Below are 14,018 nucleotides of genomic sequence, written 5' to 3'. Positions count from 1 at the left end.
CTGTTTTGACTAAAGATACACTTCATCTTACACTGATCTGTCAAAAATCTCTAATCTTTTTAGAAGATAATTGCAGGGTTAGAACAAGTGTGTTCTGTCTTCAGAACATTGCAAAGTGGTGTGTGCAGTGGTGCAGTATGACAAGTTTCTTAGTTTAAAAAGTGAAACTTTGAAGGAAGCCTGTGTCTGTGATTAAATGTTGATACTTCTGTGAATTAAATGTTAATGCTAATTACAAAAGGCAAACATACACTGTTGTACGTAGCATATCGATACCTGTCCTAGTGTTGTCAGTGCATTTTCATTTCAGTGATGAGCCACAGAGAAGTATTTTCATATCTGTGGTCATGCACATTGCTCAGATGCGAAATAATTATCCAAAGGATAATGGATTAATAAACACGATTAGACAGATGGATAAAAGCACATTTTAATCCATGGTTGTTTCACCTCTGTGTGTAGCAGTAATTGGTCATAGAAGTACTGTGTGCACATACAACTGTATTTTTCAGAGTATTAGGGTGTGTTGACTTTCAGTTTAATCAGGATTTAATCATGTTGTATTGCTGTGAAACAAGTCTCTAGCAGCATTTAATTTGTAATCACTCACTTCAGTTTTCCTCATTTTTTTTAAACGTTCTCAAAACTGTTAGTTTTTTTTTTGACTGTACTGAGATATTAATGCGGTCTGGTGACAAGAAGAGTTAATTGTATCCTGAAGATAAAAAAGTATCTGTTGCCTTTTACAAGATTGTAAAGTAGATCTCAATTTGCTTTATAGGACACTGGTGTCACTAGTAGAGATCTAATTAGTCGAAGGATTAAAGAATACAATACGATGATGAGGTAGGTGAATTATATGCCGCTAGTAATTTTTGTAGGCTTCTTGCCTAGCATTTTTTTGCTGAAGTAATATATCTTGTTCCAGTTCTTCAAGCAGCAAAACAGAGCCATCTCCCAAAACACCTCGCCAGAGTCTAAGTATCAGACAGACTCTGCTTGGAACTAAAGCAGAACAGAGGACCCAGAGTCCACATTCTCCTAAGGATGAGTCTGAAAGGAAGCTCCTCACTAAAGGTCTGTATTTTTGTGTATTTCTTTAGTTAATTATAGCCCCAGTGCAAGGCCACTGAGGTGTCTTTCTCGGTTTTTCAAACTCATGAATATACAGATGCAAGCCAGTCATTAACCAGGGGTTTTTTTAAGCTGCAGCTATAACAATTCGTTTCTTGTAGCTGCTTCATTTCGATATAATCTTAGATATACTTCAGGTCTTCTCAGATCCCTGAAGCTCGCTATTTCAGTCCTCTCCGAAGAGGGTCCTGGATTTTTTTCCTATAGCTATATGCACTGTTAGCAGTACATTACAGACATAATGCTTCTTGTGACCAAAACTTCACCAAGCTTTGGAAATAATTTTGTGTGTAATTCATACTTTTGCCTCCACCTCACTTGGAAGTGACGACAAGGTAAATTCATATTTCAGATATGCTGTTAAGAAACCAATTTCTACTGAAGTGTTTCAGGACTTTTGGATGCATAATACTTCTAAGTGTCTGGGTCCTGCTTGGAATGATTTAGGAGTGACTATAATCTGGTAATTTTTGAGAGTGGTCTGCACTGTGACCGTAAGCATGGCTGCATGGGCATACGCTCACAGCCATGAGCATGGCTGTATAGTCATAGGTATCTTGTGTGGAGCAGTGATTAGTAGAGACTGGCTTTACTAAATGTTGATTTTAATATTTTTAATTGAGTTTATGTACCTTTAGTCTTTAAATGATGAAATTCCACAGTTCTGTCAGGCTACTTGCTTTTCTAAATCTGGGATGTATGTTCAAATGTATCCCTTGAATCACAGAAGACTGAAAAAGGTGTGTTTAAGGCAGATGAATGTTTAGTTATCTGTTGCAGGAAGCCAGGCAAGGAAAGAGGTCAAAATGCAGTAGGTGTCGCTTGATCTTTGAAAATCTGTTAACCTGTATTCACAGTGGGTTTTGTGACTTAATGTTCTTGTTTTCTTTTTTTACATTTCTGTGTTTGCATTATACTAACAACAAAAAGATGAGACAAGCCCACCAAAGGACAAGGGAACATGGAGAAAAGGCATTCCAAGCATTATGAGGAAGACATTTGAAAAGAAGCCATCTGCTGTAGGAACATTTGGTGTTAGACTAGATGACTGCCCCCCAGCTCATACCAACAAAGTATGGAAGGATAATTTTGCTTTCCATTGTGATTTAAAAATACTTTTTGTATGAATTATTTTAAAATGTATATATAACTTTGCTTTTTCTTCAGTATATTCCACTGATTGTTGATATATGCTGCAAACTAGTTGAAGAAAGAGGTCTTGAATACACAGGTATTTACAGAGTTCCTGGAAATAATGCTGCCATCTCAAGTATGCAAGAAGAGCTCAACAAAGGAATGACTGACATTGATGTTCATGATGATGTAAGTCTTAGATCACACTATTTCCAGGTTGAACTGCCAAAAACTTCTGATTCTGTTGTGATTATAGAAATATAAAGCATGTCTGTCCTTCTAAATGTGTAGAAATGGCGAGACTTGAATGTGATAAGCAGTTTGCTGAAGTCGTTCTTCAGAAAGCTCCCAGAACCCCTTTTTACCAATGGTAAGTTGTTTATGTTATGTTGTTTACATTGTTGATTGTGTTTAGGTATTATCATTGATCAAGGTGTCTTACAACTTCCAGATGGTTTGAGGGAATATCCAGTGAAATCCTCCAGTAAAGGCCCCTTTCCTCCTTAAAGAGCAGGGAATCATGGTGATTATAGAGCTTAAAAATGAGAGCTGTAGATATTATTTCTCTGATGGTGAAAGAATTATGAATTTGGAAAAAAAAGCCTGAGTAAAATTTGCAATTTTATTGTTGCAATATTCTATGAAAGCTGGGTTTTTTTACCTATTGTCATCATATATTTTATACAGTCTAATAGGCCAATTCATGACTCACAAAGGCCATTCACAAATGTGTGTTACCTGTATTCTGGGAAACAGGGCTGGGTGGTGGTGGTGATATATATGCATATATATATATATATATATGCATGCATATATATACACATATATATATGCATGCATATATATACACATATATATATACACACATACATATCTAAGCTCACATATGATTAATTTCTGCTTTCATTAACAGACAAATACGCAGATTTTATAGATGCCAATAGAAAAGAAGATCCTGTTGAGCGTCTGAAAACACTAAAGAGACTGGTAAGCTGAAGTTGTGTGTTGTAGGTGCACTACAAAATTAGCATTAAATGTTTAATGTTCTGAATAGCAATTGTTTGTTTCAGATTCATGATTTACCTGAACATCATTATGAGACTCTCAAGTTCCTTTCTGCACACCTGAAGACAGTAGCAGAGAACTCAGAAAAGAACAAGGTATCCAGAAGCAGTATAGTGTTTATTTCATTTATTAAGCATGGGGTTTATGCAGAGCTAGTTCTATGAAGTGGTAATGTATTACTGTAGACAAGATTAAGATCTTTGCTATGTTGAGGAGATTTTTGGGTTAGACTAAGGACTCCTGAAAAATATGCACCTGTTCAGTGTGAATTAAGTTTATTCAGGCTGGTATTAATTCTTGTGTGAATAACTGCCTATGTCCTAAATTTATCCCCAAATCTGTAAATTTCATATAATCCCATCTAGACACCAATAAGAGTGTGCTTGGGCAGGACACATGTGAATGTCTGTGACATGAATGAACCTGCCATGAATGAGGCTGTCACACCAGCTTTGTGTGAAGTCTGGGTTCCTGGACACTTGAGTAATTTTTGAGACTAGGACTTGCTGTAATTACTCAAGTATTTGATAACGCTGTAGATTGTGGTTTGGCTGGTTTTATGAGAGAAAAGTCGCTATATAAAAGGTGGTAGTTCACCCCTATAGGGTCTTAGTCAACTACTAAGAATAGCTTTTTGTCATTTCTGTGGGGTGGGGAAGAGTTTGCGTTAAGTGTTTCTGTGCATGCTATAACCCTGCAATAAATGCAAATAATAGTATCCCCTTTTTTAGCTCTTAGGGAGGGGTAGCTTAGTGCAAAGGTGTGCACAATATGAATGTGCTTATGGATGCTTACCTAAGGGCAGGTAACATGGTGTCTTGTTACTTGGCTACCAATGTGCAAGATACAGAAAAAAATTTGATGTGATTGATACAATATAGAGGAGCCTATGTTCAGTCTTAAATCATCAAAAGATCAGAAAATGCCTCAGTTCAGATGAATATGGTAGGTTCCAACATTAGTTCTGCAAATACCTTCTGGCTAAATATAAAATAAAAAATTATATGTGTGTATATAAAAAAATATTTAATAAATTATAACCTGTAGTGGAATTATACTGCCATTGTAAGGAAATGTTGGTAAATGTCATTTTTAAGTGTAATGCCTAAAGCAGACATTTTATTTATCATTTTATGGTTTTGGTGGGCTGTATAAATGTTTAAATAATGTTAAGATTGCAGAGTATATAAGGCTAGATAGGTGAGGTGATACAATAATTGTATGAATTGTCAAAGGCCATAATTCAAGTCAAAGTGAGCGTTAGAGGCTTGTGTCATGTTTGCGGCTTCCTTCTGGTAAGCACAAGGACCTTGCCTCCTGTATATCATTGGTCTGTCCTATGTCACAACAATAAACTATGTCAGAGGAGTAAGCAAAAACAGAAGGTAAGTATTCCTTTGATGCTTTCTTGGAATTATTTGTCAGAGATGTAACATGAAAAGTGAACTAAGTGGATGATTAACGTTGTGACACGATCGCATAGCTCTTGAGTCTGTATCATGAATGGGTGAGTTGGGTGTATGATGTTGGTTGCTGCCACCTCTTCCAGACTGGATGAGAATTGAATGAGCTCTTTGTCAGTAAACACAACGCAGCATTTGATTACCAGGTCAGTTTTCTTGTGTGCCATGTAAACATTTTCGGGGAGAAAAGAAAAAGAGAAGTACCAATGCCTTTTTATATGAAAAAGTAATAATTTTAGAACATCAGTGTTTCTAAACAAAACAAATAGTCTTTATGGGGAAAAAAAAAAACAAAGACCTGCTGCAAGTGTGAAGAACATTTCAGGGTTCTTGATTTTTCTGTGCTTGTTGGACCTGTTTACTTGCAGTGAGTTAAGGTTGAATTCTGAATTGCAGAAATGTTGGAAGCATGGATTGCAGCTGTGTGAAGAGATTCAGTGTAATGTAACATGATACCTGAGTCAGTAATGTGTTTTTAAAAACCTTTTCTTTATCCTTACTTAAAATACCATTCAGATATGTTAATAGTGTTATATTACTATACTTTGGCCATATTATTGTATTTTCTCATTATAAATGTATGATGTGGAAATATTTCATTTCTTAGATGGAGCCAAGAAACCTGGCAATAGTGTTTGGTCCAACACTTGTGAGGACATCTGATGATAACATGACACACATGGTTACGCACATGCCAGACCAATATAAAATTGTAGAAACACTCATTCAAAAAGTAAGTGGATGCATTTCATTATTTACAAAATAAGTTCGTACACAGATCGACCGGCTTTTCTCTCATTGGGCCAGTTTGGATCTGGTAGTTATCCACCCAACTCCAGGATTATCATTTTTAGTAATGTCCATGTCTTACTGTTCCACATTTGGGTTTTGTGTTTCTTGTGGGGTTTTCACCTTTTTTATTTTAAATCGTAGCATGACTGGTTTTTCACAGAAGATGATGCTGAAGAACCTCTTGTAAGTATTGTCTCATAAATACTTGTGCTCTAATGATCTTAGTTTAGAATCTGCTTCTGCTGCTTCTAGAATGTTTTTATATTTCTTACTACATCACTGTATGGTTTTCTCTTCAGAAGCTGTCCTTGCAGTGATGACTTTTTTTTTTTTAAATGCAATCATTCATTTGTTTTAAAAACATAAAGCAAAATGGGAAAATAAGAACACATGAGGAAAGCGTGTCCTCACGTGAATAATGCAGTTTTCTAAATGCTATTGAATGGTAATGAACTATTTGTGAAACGATGATGAAGAGATCTTTGTTTATTAACTATAGACAGCAGTTCATGAGGAAAACACTGTAGAATCTCAGCCAGTGCCAAACATAGATCATTTACTCACCAACATTGGAAGAACGGGAGTATCTCCTGGAGACGTATCAGGTAACTCTGCCTGGACAGTGTTAGTCCATAGGCTAGAATAACTTACCCTGTTACCTCACTGTAACTCTCTCTTCCTATTTTCTTTCACTAATAAACTGTTTTTCTCTTTTTTTTCAAAAGATCATTAACACTTCTTAAAGACTTGAATTGATGATTTATCATGCATGAAATAATTTGGAAAACTTTGTCTAACAGGAATATAATCATTAAAAGATGAGGCTTGCACATACTGTTTTATTTATTCACAGTAACCCATGCAGTCATCATCGTGAGGTGAAGCAGATATGCTGCTGTAAAGTGGTTTGTTGTGATGGCAGAAAGACTGATCTTCAGTGGTATTCTAATATTGCTCCTTCCCAACGTTAGGAATGCAAAAAAAATTGAGTTATGTTTTCTTGTCAAGTGACGGACACTTTAATAAGTATGTTGCAGTATGTCTCTATACTAAAGCTGATTTCCTTCTGTTTATAAATGCCAACCTCTTTTGTGGCTAAGGACAAGCATTGCAGGCTCTTTTTTGGTGACTTTTTCCCTTCTTCCCTTCACTATACTGTTGCACTAACCCAGCATGTTGAATCCCACAAATGTTACCCCTTCGTCTCTAGCTTTTGTTTCAGTTTTCAAAGGGTTGTCCAGCACTTACTGAAACAGTCACTTTATACTGATGTTGTAACAGGCGAAGTGGGAGGAGTCTATCACACGGTGATGTCATTAGTGGACTCTGTGATGTCACTGATGGACAGCTGGAACTGTAGGAAGAAGGAGGACTGTTGCCCACACTGTAGCTGCCTTGTCTGCAGAAACCCCCGTTTCTTGTAAATGGAAATTTAAAAAAAAAAAAAGGTTGATCTGTGCTGTAAATTTTCTTTCAAGAGTATTTTAAACAGATCAATGCTACTTTTTAAAAGTTTTTCTGCTGTTCTTGTTATCTCTGAAGCAGACCCTGAGGAGAAATAGCATGGTATGGTCTACCAGTCTTTCTAGTCATAAAGCATTAGCCATGTGTCAAAAAGGGGTGTGGCAGGGGGCTCAGCTCTTTCTTCCTAGGGAAAAAGTCCCTAAAGGTGGAACACATTCAAGTTTATACTTTTTAGTCATTGCGCTAGCCCCTTCCTACCCCCTTTGTAATTGTATAATCTTGGGTTTTGCGAGACAGTGAAACTATGGTGTCCATTTTTCATTTCATATTAGCGCTTGTTACAGAAAAGTACAAAACTGGTAGCTGCTGAAATCTAGCCAACTTAAAAATGCAATTTTGCCTATTCATAGTCAGAGGTGGGGAGAGATGTGTGATTTGGGTCTTACACACAAAATATGACCTAATTCCCTTAAAAACTCACAAAAAGAATATGACTACATGAATCATGATTTGTACCTAGGGCAGCCAACAGTGCGTTTAATTTTGCTTTGTGTATCCTGAATCTCAGGAGGGTACACAGTATGATCTTGAAAAGGTCTCTCAGCTGCGGTTTTGCAGAGGCTATACACTTAAAGTATTGAATAAACATTAGTATTTCTGTTTTTTTATTTAGAAGAACAGGGCTCCTTTGCCATTCCTATCATTGAGCTGGTTCTGCCTACAATTCACAGCATCCTTTCATGGCGGTGGCTTTCTGTGGTGCAGCTTGCATCTTTGTGAGCTCTGACTATTCACTCTGTTCTGGTTTTATTTGCTTCACATTTTGTTCTGTGCTTGTCTTTTTCCATAAGTCCAGCATTGTCTGTAGCAACAGCAAAAAAATTTGCACAGAACTGAGCAGAATTGTCTTTTTCATTTTTTCCACAGATTCAGCTACTAGTGACTCAGCAAAATCTAAGGTAAGTAATTTTGTGAAATGATGTAGTTACAAGCTTCTGAAATCTGTTAGATATTTGCTTCCTTTACTGTATCACTTAGGTATGCAGTACAGAGCTTATGTGGGTTTGTTGTTTTTTTTTTTATAAGTGGTAATACTTTTTCTCGTCAAATTTTGAGTGTTACATTGGAAAAGTATCACTTGTTTGCAGTTAGCTGCATCTGCCAGAGCAGTCAGCTGCACACATAAACAGCTTTGTTCCATACTGTTGCAACTGGGAGCTCTTACCTCCTTTCTGCACCTCATTCAGTAGAGATAAATGTGTATAGTATTTTCCCTGTCATTGTTGGCATACTGTTTACTCCCGGACAGTATTTGGTTTTCACTAGTTCACTGAGAAAAGTATATGTAGAATTTAGCCTTTCCTGCGTCAGAAAGTAGTAGCTCCTCCTCTTATAAGAAGCAGTTTTTGTTGCAAACAAGTCATGCAAAGGTTGTCTTCCTGTAATGGAGCTGCTCCATTAGTCTGTCAGAAACTGCATAGCTCTGTATACACAAACCAGACTTCATTAAGTTGAAGAGATTCAGGTAAAAAGTGGAATTCTCAGGAAGCAAATTTACTTCTTGGGCAATGTCATGTAGACTATTGAAAGAGCATGGAAATATTTCCTGAATATTTCCTGAACAAGACCATCCGCTGTGAAACTCAGGATGTGTTTTTACTAAGCTCAGGCTAACAAATGTTTCTTTGTGATTTCTAATCATGCTCTCTCACTTTCCTTTAACAGGGTTCTTGGGGTTCTGGAAAGGATCAGTATAGCAAGGAACTGCTTGTGTCCTCCATTTTTGCAGCAGCTAGTCGCAAGCGGAAAAAAACAAAAGAGAAACCGCAACCAAGCAGTTCGGAGGATGAGTTGGATAATGTGTTTTTCAAGAAGGAGCTTGCAGAACAATCTCGTGGTGACATGACAAAAGAGGACTTAGCTAAAGGGGAATATGAAAGAGAGCGAGACACAGGGAGAAAACAGAGGATGTTTGTCCTGAAGGAAAAAGAGAACAGCAGTAAAAAAGATGTGAATGTTGTAAAGGATGAAAAGAAGTCATTAAAAAAAGAAAGTATCCTGTCAGAGGAACCTTCACTGCCTTACCATGAAAAATGTACAAAATCACCGAATCTCAGCTGTCTGCAAACCACGCAGAAGAATAACCTAAAAATGGCTATTTCACAATCTTCTCCCCAGGTTGAGGAGACAGTGTCTGACTCTGGCACTATGCTAAGCACTTCCTCCCAGGCTTCCCAGCACAAATACTCATGCAAAAAAGTAGCCAGCCCTGAAGTTAAACACAAAGAGTTTTTAGCAGCTGATGTCAGTTCCATCACCTCAGATTATTCAACTACTTCATCTACTATGTGTCTGACTGGTTTGGATGCCAGTATGCTGAGCCCTGAGGTACAGTCAGTGACAGAAAGCAAGGGAGAAGATGCTGATGATGAAAGAAGTGAATTGATCAGCGAAGGGCGCCCTATGGAGACGGACAGTGAAAGTGACTTCCCTGTCTTCGCCACCAGTGCTGCTGCTGAAAGGCTGTCCAAGGGGAAAGTTGCAGAAGTGGTAAAGACCAGTCGGAGGAACTCTGAAGAAAGCGAAGTAAGTTGTACTGAGGGAAGTTCAACACCAAAGTTAGAGAGTCGCAGACTTTTTAGCTCACACAAACTTATTGAATGTGATACACTGTCTAGGAGAAAGTCTGCACGGCACAAAACGGACAGCGAGTGTTCAGGAGATGCGAAGAGTGAGAAGGACTTGCCTACTGTGACCAAAATGTTTGACATAATGAAAAAAGGAAGATCAACAAGCAGTTTAGCTACATCAGCCAGAAGTGAAGCTGACAAACAAGAACCTACCTGGAGACTTAAAATTACAGATAGGTTAAAGCTGCGACTCAAGTCATCTGCAGATGACATGTTTGGAGTTGGGAATCAGAAAGCTAACTCTGCAGAGACCGCAAAGAGAAAAAACATCAGGCGAAGGCATACGCTTGGAGGACAGAGGGATTTCGCTGAAATAAGTGTCCTGAATGTTTGGAAAGCTCAAGAGCCGAGTCAGAGTAGAGAGAGAGAATCTGAGCTTTCAGCTGTGAATCGGTTGAAGCCCAAATGTCCAGCGCAGGACCTCTCGATCTCGGACTGGCTTGCACGAGAACGTTTACGCACTAGCACAACTGACCTTAATACGGGTGAAACTGGAAAGCCCAGACTTGAGAACACTAGCTTAGCAGATGCATCAAATGTAGATCTGCCTTTATCTGCAGAGATGCAGGCAGATGAAGGCAGTTCTTCCAGCAGCTTGACTTTAATTAACAGAACACCACCTTCGGGACCATTTCCACCACCAGACCAGGTAAATGGTGAAAATTACCAGAACGTGAACAAAACCAACTTTAGCCCAGCAGTTGATGCCCATCCTCATAAACTGTCTGGGGCCCAAGTGGTAAGATCTCGATTCTACCAGTATCTTTGAAATGGGGAGATATGTCCACTACAGCAATTCATTAACTTACTGTTACACTTCCCAGTAACTCTGTGTGTGTGTGTGTGTGTGTACATATATATATATATATTTTCCCGTACTGTTGTTGTTATGCAGCCTTCATTTGGGCTGGTTTCATCAATATGCTCTGTGGAACGTCTTCACAGTGCATTACCACAGCCAGAAGAACACTAAAGTATATATATATATTTTAAGAAAAAGTATATTTGATGGCTGCATACAAATGTTGAACAAAGCATCTGATGCAACATGCTGTGTAGTGTATACATGGTTTTCTGACTGAGAGTTGGCCTGGCATTAGTATGCAGAAAAATTGTTCTTTTGGTTTAGTCACTAACAAGTGCCTCATCATAAATTCATTTGGTTTGTTAGGGTGCCATATTGTTAAATTAGAGAAACTTACTACAAACAAATGAATGCATTTTACGGTTAACAAGTTTCATGACATTTTACAAATGTTAACACAGGTGGCTACAGAGCTTCCATTCCTTAGGCATTCCAGTAAATATTGGAGTTTTATATTTCCAATTTTAATACAGATTTTGAGTTTTATGTGACTTGAATTTTTAATCTTTCTGTAAAATAAGTAACTTAAATGTACATATTACATGTGTATCTTTTCTTCAGATACCAGATTTGATATAAATGTTGTAACATAGGCGTGTAGATAGTGGATACTGGATGGAACTGGTTTCTTTTATTGAGAATATAATTCTGCATGAAGACCTAATGAATCCAAACCTGTATCATGCCTGTGTGCATACCCACTTAAACACTGGAAATAAAATTGTTTTGGTGACTCTTTGCATGATGTGAATTCATTCTAACAAATGCTTACAAGTTGCAGTCGGCAGCTGCTCTTGGGATCACAAAACCAGCTGTTACTCCTGGGTGAAGGGTGCTTCTCTTTAAAGCCTTTTGTTTGTGGGACAGCGTTGTGGAGGTTGGCATGGGAGACACACTCATTTGGATAAGTATTTTCATCTTGATATATAATCTGATTCTAAGGTATGTAGCAAATTGGTTTATGGTTAGTATGTGGGGTTTGTCCATAAACATGTCCGTGTTTGTCACCAGATCATAACAAGGGGGTACCAGTATCTGCCAGTCAAAAGAACACTGTAGGATGGGTAGTGGACTTTTTATAGTTTTAGCTATGAAAGTGAGTTTCTGGCCTAAAACCTTCTCTGTGTGAACTCTCTACCAGTTATATGTCTTCCTTATATTTTCTGGCACACCTATTTGAAAACAAAGCAGCTGTTCATCACTTTGGGTATTCCCATGTCTTGCACTGTCGCTTGGTAGAGGATTAAACCCGTATCAATAATACGTAAGCAGTGAACATTTTGAGCATAGAAAAAATCCATGCATGTGTTCGTTAACTGCAAAGAGAAGGAATTAGAGGAACCAGGATGCGTAGGATGACTCCATTTTAAGCAGACTTTGTTTGTTTCCAGAGTGACTGTAACAGTCACATGCTTTCATCTGCTGTGGTTTTGATCCTTGTGGGAAACCATTATAAAAATGGGCTGTGAAGAAAAGCGTCAGATACAACAACTGAGATCTGTGGAAGTTCTTACCATAAAAATGAGTTATGTTGTTGTGGTCTTTTTGCAAACTAAAATGTCTTCTTCCCCACCTCCTCCCCTCCCCAGGTGAACAGGAAGCTGGTGCATTAGCAATGTTTCTGTATGCAGTGCGAGGAAGGATGGGTATGATTCATGAAACACAGACTAATTGATGATGATTTTTGCTGCAGTCCTAATAGTAAAGTGTATTTGAACAAGGGATTTCAAACTGTGGCGTTGCAGTGCCTCAGTACTGCTATTCATCAGCACATCGTATTTACTAGAGGCATTATTTTTTGCCATCAGTAGTCTTAAAAGCTTGTCTGTGTGTGCTGAGCATCTACAGCAAGTCGCAGGGGTTTTCTCAGTGAAGCAGTACACTGAACAGAGGTATGTACAGGGTCCTGGGGGTCTGTATTCTGATCTGGCAGCCAATTTGATGATAAATCAAATTGTTAATTTTCACTCTGTTGTGTCTATAGATAACAGATTATTTTAACTCCTGAATCTAGATGCATTGTGGCCAACTCTTAGGCTTGAGAACTTAAACTTCTGTTCACTGGAATAGGGCACAAGATCTTTGGAAAAAGTAGGAAACATCCACAAGACAGGAATTGTACTGGCTGACAGTGCTACAGGGACAAATTTCAGGCCACAACAGCCTCCATGGTTTTGTCTGCTGCTGCACTGGCGGGATTGAAGCTGCAGAGCAGTTGCAGGAACTGTGAGAGATGCCAGGGATATCCGAGGGGGTGTAAGAAAAGGGATCGTGGCAGTTGGGACCATCGCTGCCTCGCCTTTGCCATGTATGTCAGGTCTTGGGAGAGAGAACGGGGCACACAGAGTGGGAGGGAAAGAAGCTCTGAGGAAGCACTTGACTTGAAGGGGAGATGCACAGAGCAATCTGTCAGGAGCATGAGAGAGGAGATGACCAGGCTCCACCTGAAGAAAGTGGCATGTGGCAATGCATCTGAGGCTGGGAAAACTGATGCACGTTCTGCTCTTTGGAGGCTGCCAAGATTTGGAGCCACATTGAAGTCTGGCGGTTGAGGTGACAGACATTTTTAGGAGCTGTTGCTATGCTCTGATCTTAGAAGCTATTTCAGACCCTTACCTATGGGGCTTTTTACTCTGTGTATTAGGGGGGGTTGTTCGGTTTGGGTTGTGAGGGGGTTTTGTTTGGGATTTTTTTGCTGGAGGTGACGGCATGGGGGAGTGTGAGCTTGGTTTTTGTTTGTTCTTCCCTTCCTCTGGAAGAGAAGGGGGATAGTCTGATAGACACGGGAAAGGAAATGTGTGTGCACAATAGCCTGCCCTGACATGAATACTGTCAGTACCAGGATTTCCTCTGGAAGCTGGATCCAGTGGGATGGGCAGCTCCATAGGGTCACAGAGCAGTTGAGGTGGGCAGCGACCTTGGGATCTCCTTGTCCTGCCCCGGCCCAGGCTGATGCAGCCGAAGGAGGTTGCTAATGGTTGGGGCTGGTGGGTTTTGAGTGTCTCCAAGGGTGTTGGGTCCACCACCTCCCCGGGCCACCTCTGTCACTGGTTTGATCACACAGTAAAAAGGAGCTTTTTTTAAATGTTTAAACAGAATTTCTTAAAACTTCCATTTATGGCCATGGGTTGGTTTTTGGTTTTATACTCGTCGTCGGGATTCAGATTGGTTTGGAAAGTACTTCTGGTCGGAGGACTGTTTGGAGCCGTGTAGCTCCAAGTTTGTAGAAACAGGTCTAAGCTGAGAGCTGATGGGGGAATAATGAAAGGATAAACTGGGGGGGGAGCGATAGTATTTGGATTTTTAAAATGGTTCTAAATGGCAATTCCTGTTTCTGTGGGGATCGGTGGTGTTAATTTGAAATCCCTGTTCTGGGATCTGGTAGCCGGCATGTGCTGTACAACTGCTTTT

At 39.1% G+C, this 14,018-nt stretch overlaps 1 protein-coding gene across 5 annotated transcripts in view; it reads left to right on the top strand.

Annotated features, from left to right (window-relative positions):
• ARHGAP21 (Rho GTPase activating protein 21) overlaps positions 1–11,340 on the top strand; it is a 111,907-nt gene extending 100,567 nt beyond the window's left edge. For all 5 annotated transcript variants that reach the window (XM_057432905.1, XM_057432906.1, XM_057432904.1 and 2 more), the window contains 12 exons: positions 782–846; positions 929–1,077; positions 2,065–2,207; positions 2,302–2,457; positions 2,560–2,638; positions 3,182–3,255; positions 3,339–3,428; positions 5,404–5,529; positions 5,730–5,771; positions 6,088–6,193; positions 7,980–8,011; positions 8,778–11,340. In XM_057432905.1, the coding sequence (XP_057288888.1) occupies positions 782–846; positions 929–1,077; positions 2,065–2,207; positions 2,302–2,457; positions 2,560–2,638; positions 3,182–3,255; positions 3,339–3,428; positions 5,404–5,529; positions 5,730–5,771; positions 6,088–6,193; positions 7,980–8,011; positions 8,778–10,511 (2,796 nt within the window). In that variant the 3' untranslated portion in view covers positions 10,512–11,340. The remainder of the gene's footprint in view (positions 1–781; positions 847–928; positions 1,078–2,064; positions 2,208–2,301; positions 2,458–2,559; positions 2,639–3,181; positions 3,256–3,338; positions 3,429–5,403; positions 5,530–5,729; positions 5,772–6,087; positions 6,194–7,979; positions 8,012–8,777) is intronic.
• The last annotated feature ends 2,678 nt before the right edge of the window (positions 11,341–14,018 follow it).

The sequence above is a fragment of the Pezoporus wallicus genome, unplaced genomic scaffold, assembly GCF_028554395.1.
Source record: "Pezoporus wallicus isolate ANWC-B61680 ecotype Strahan unplaced genomic scaffold, APGP_CSIRO_Pwel_v1 scaffold_2584, whole genome shotgun sequence".
NCBI lineage: Eukaryota > Metazoa > Chordata > Aves > Psittaciformes > Psittacidae > Pezoporus > Pezoporus wallicus.
Note: the sequence above shows the minus strand (reverse complement) of the source record. Positions and strands in the feature narration are given on the sequence as shown.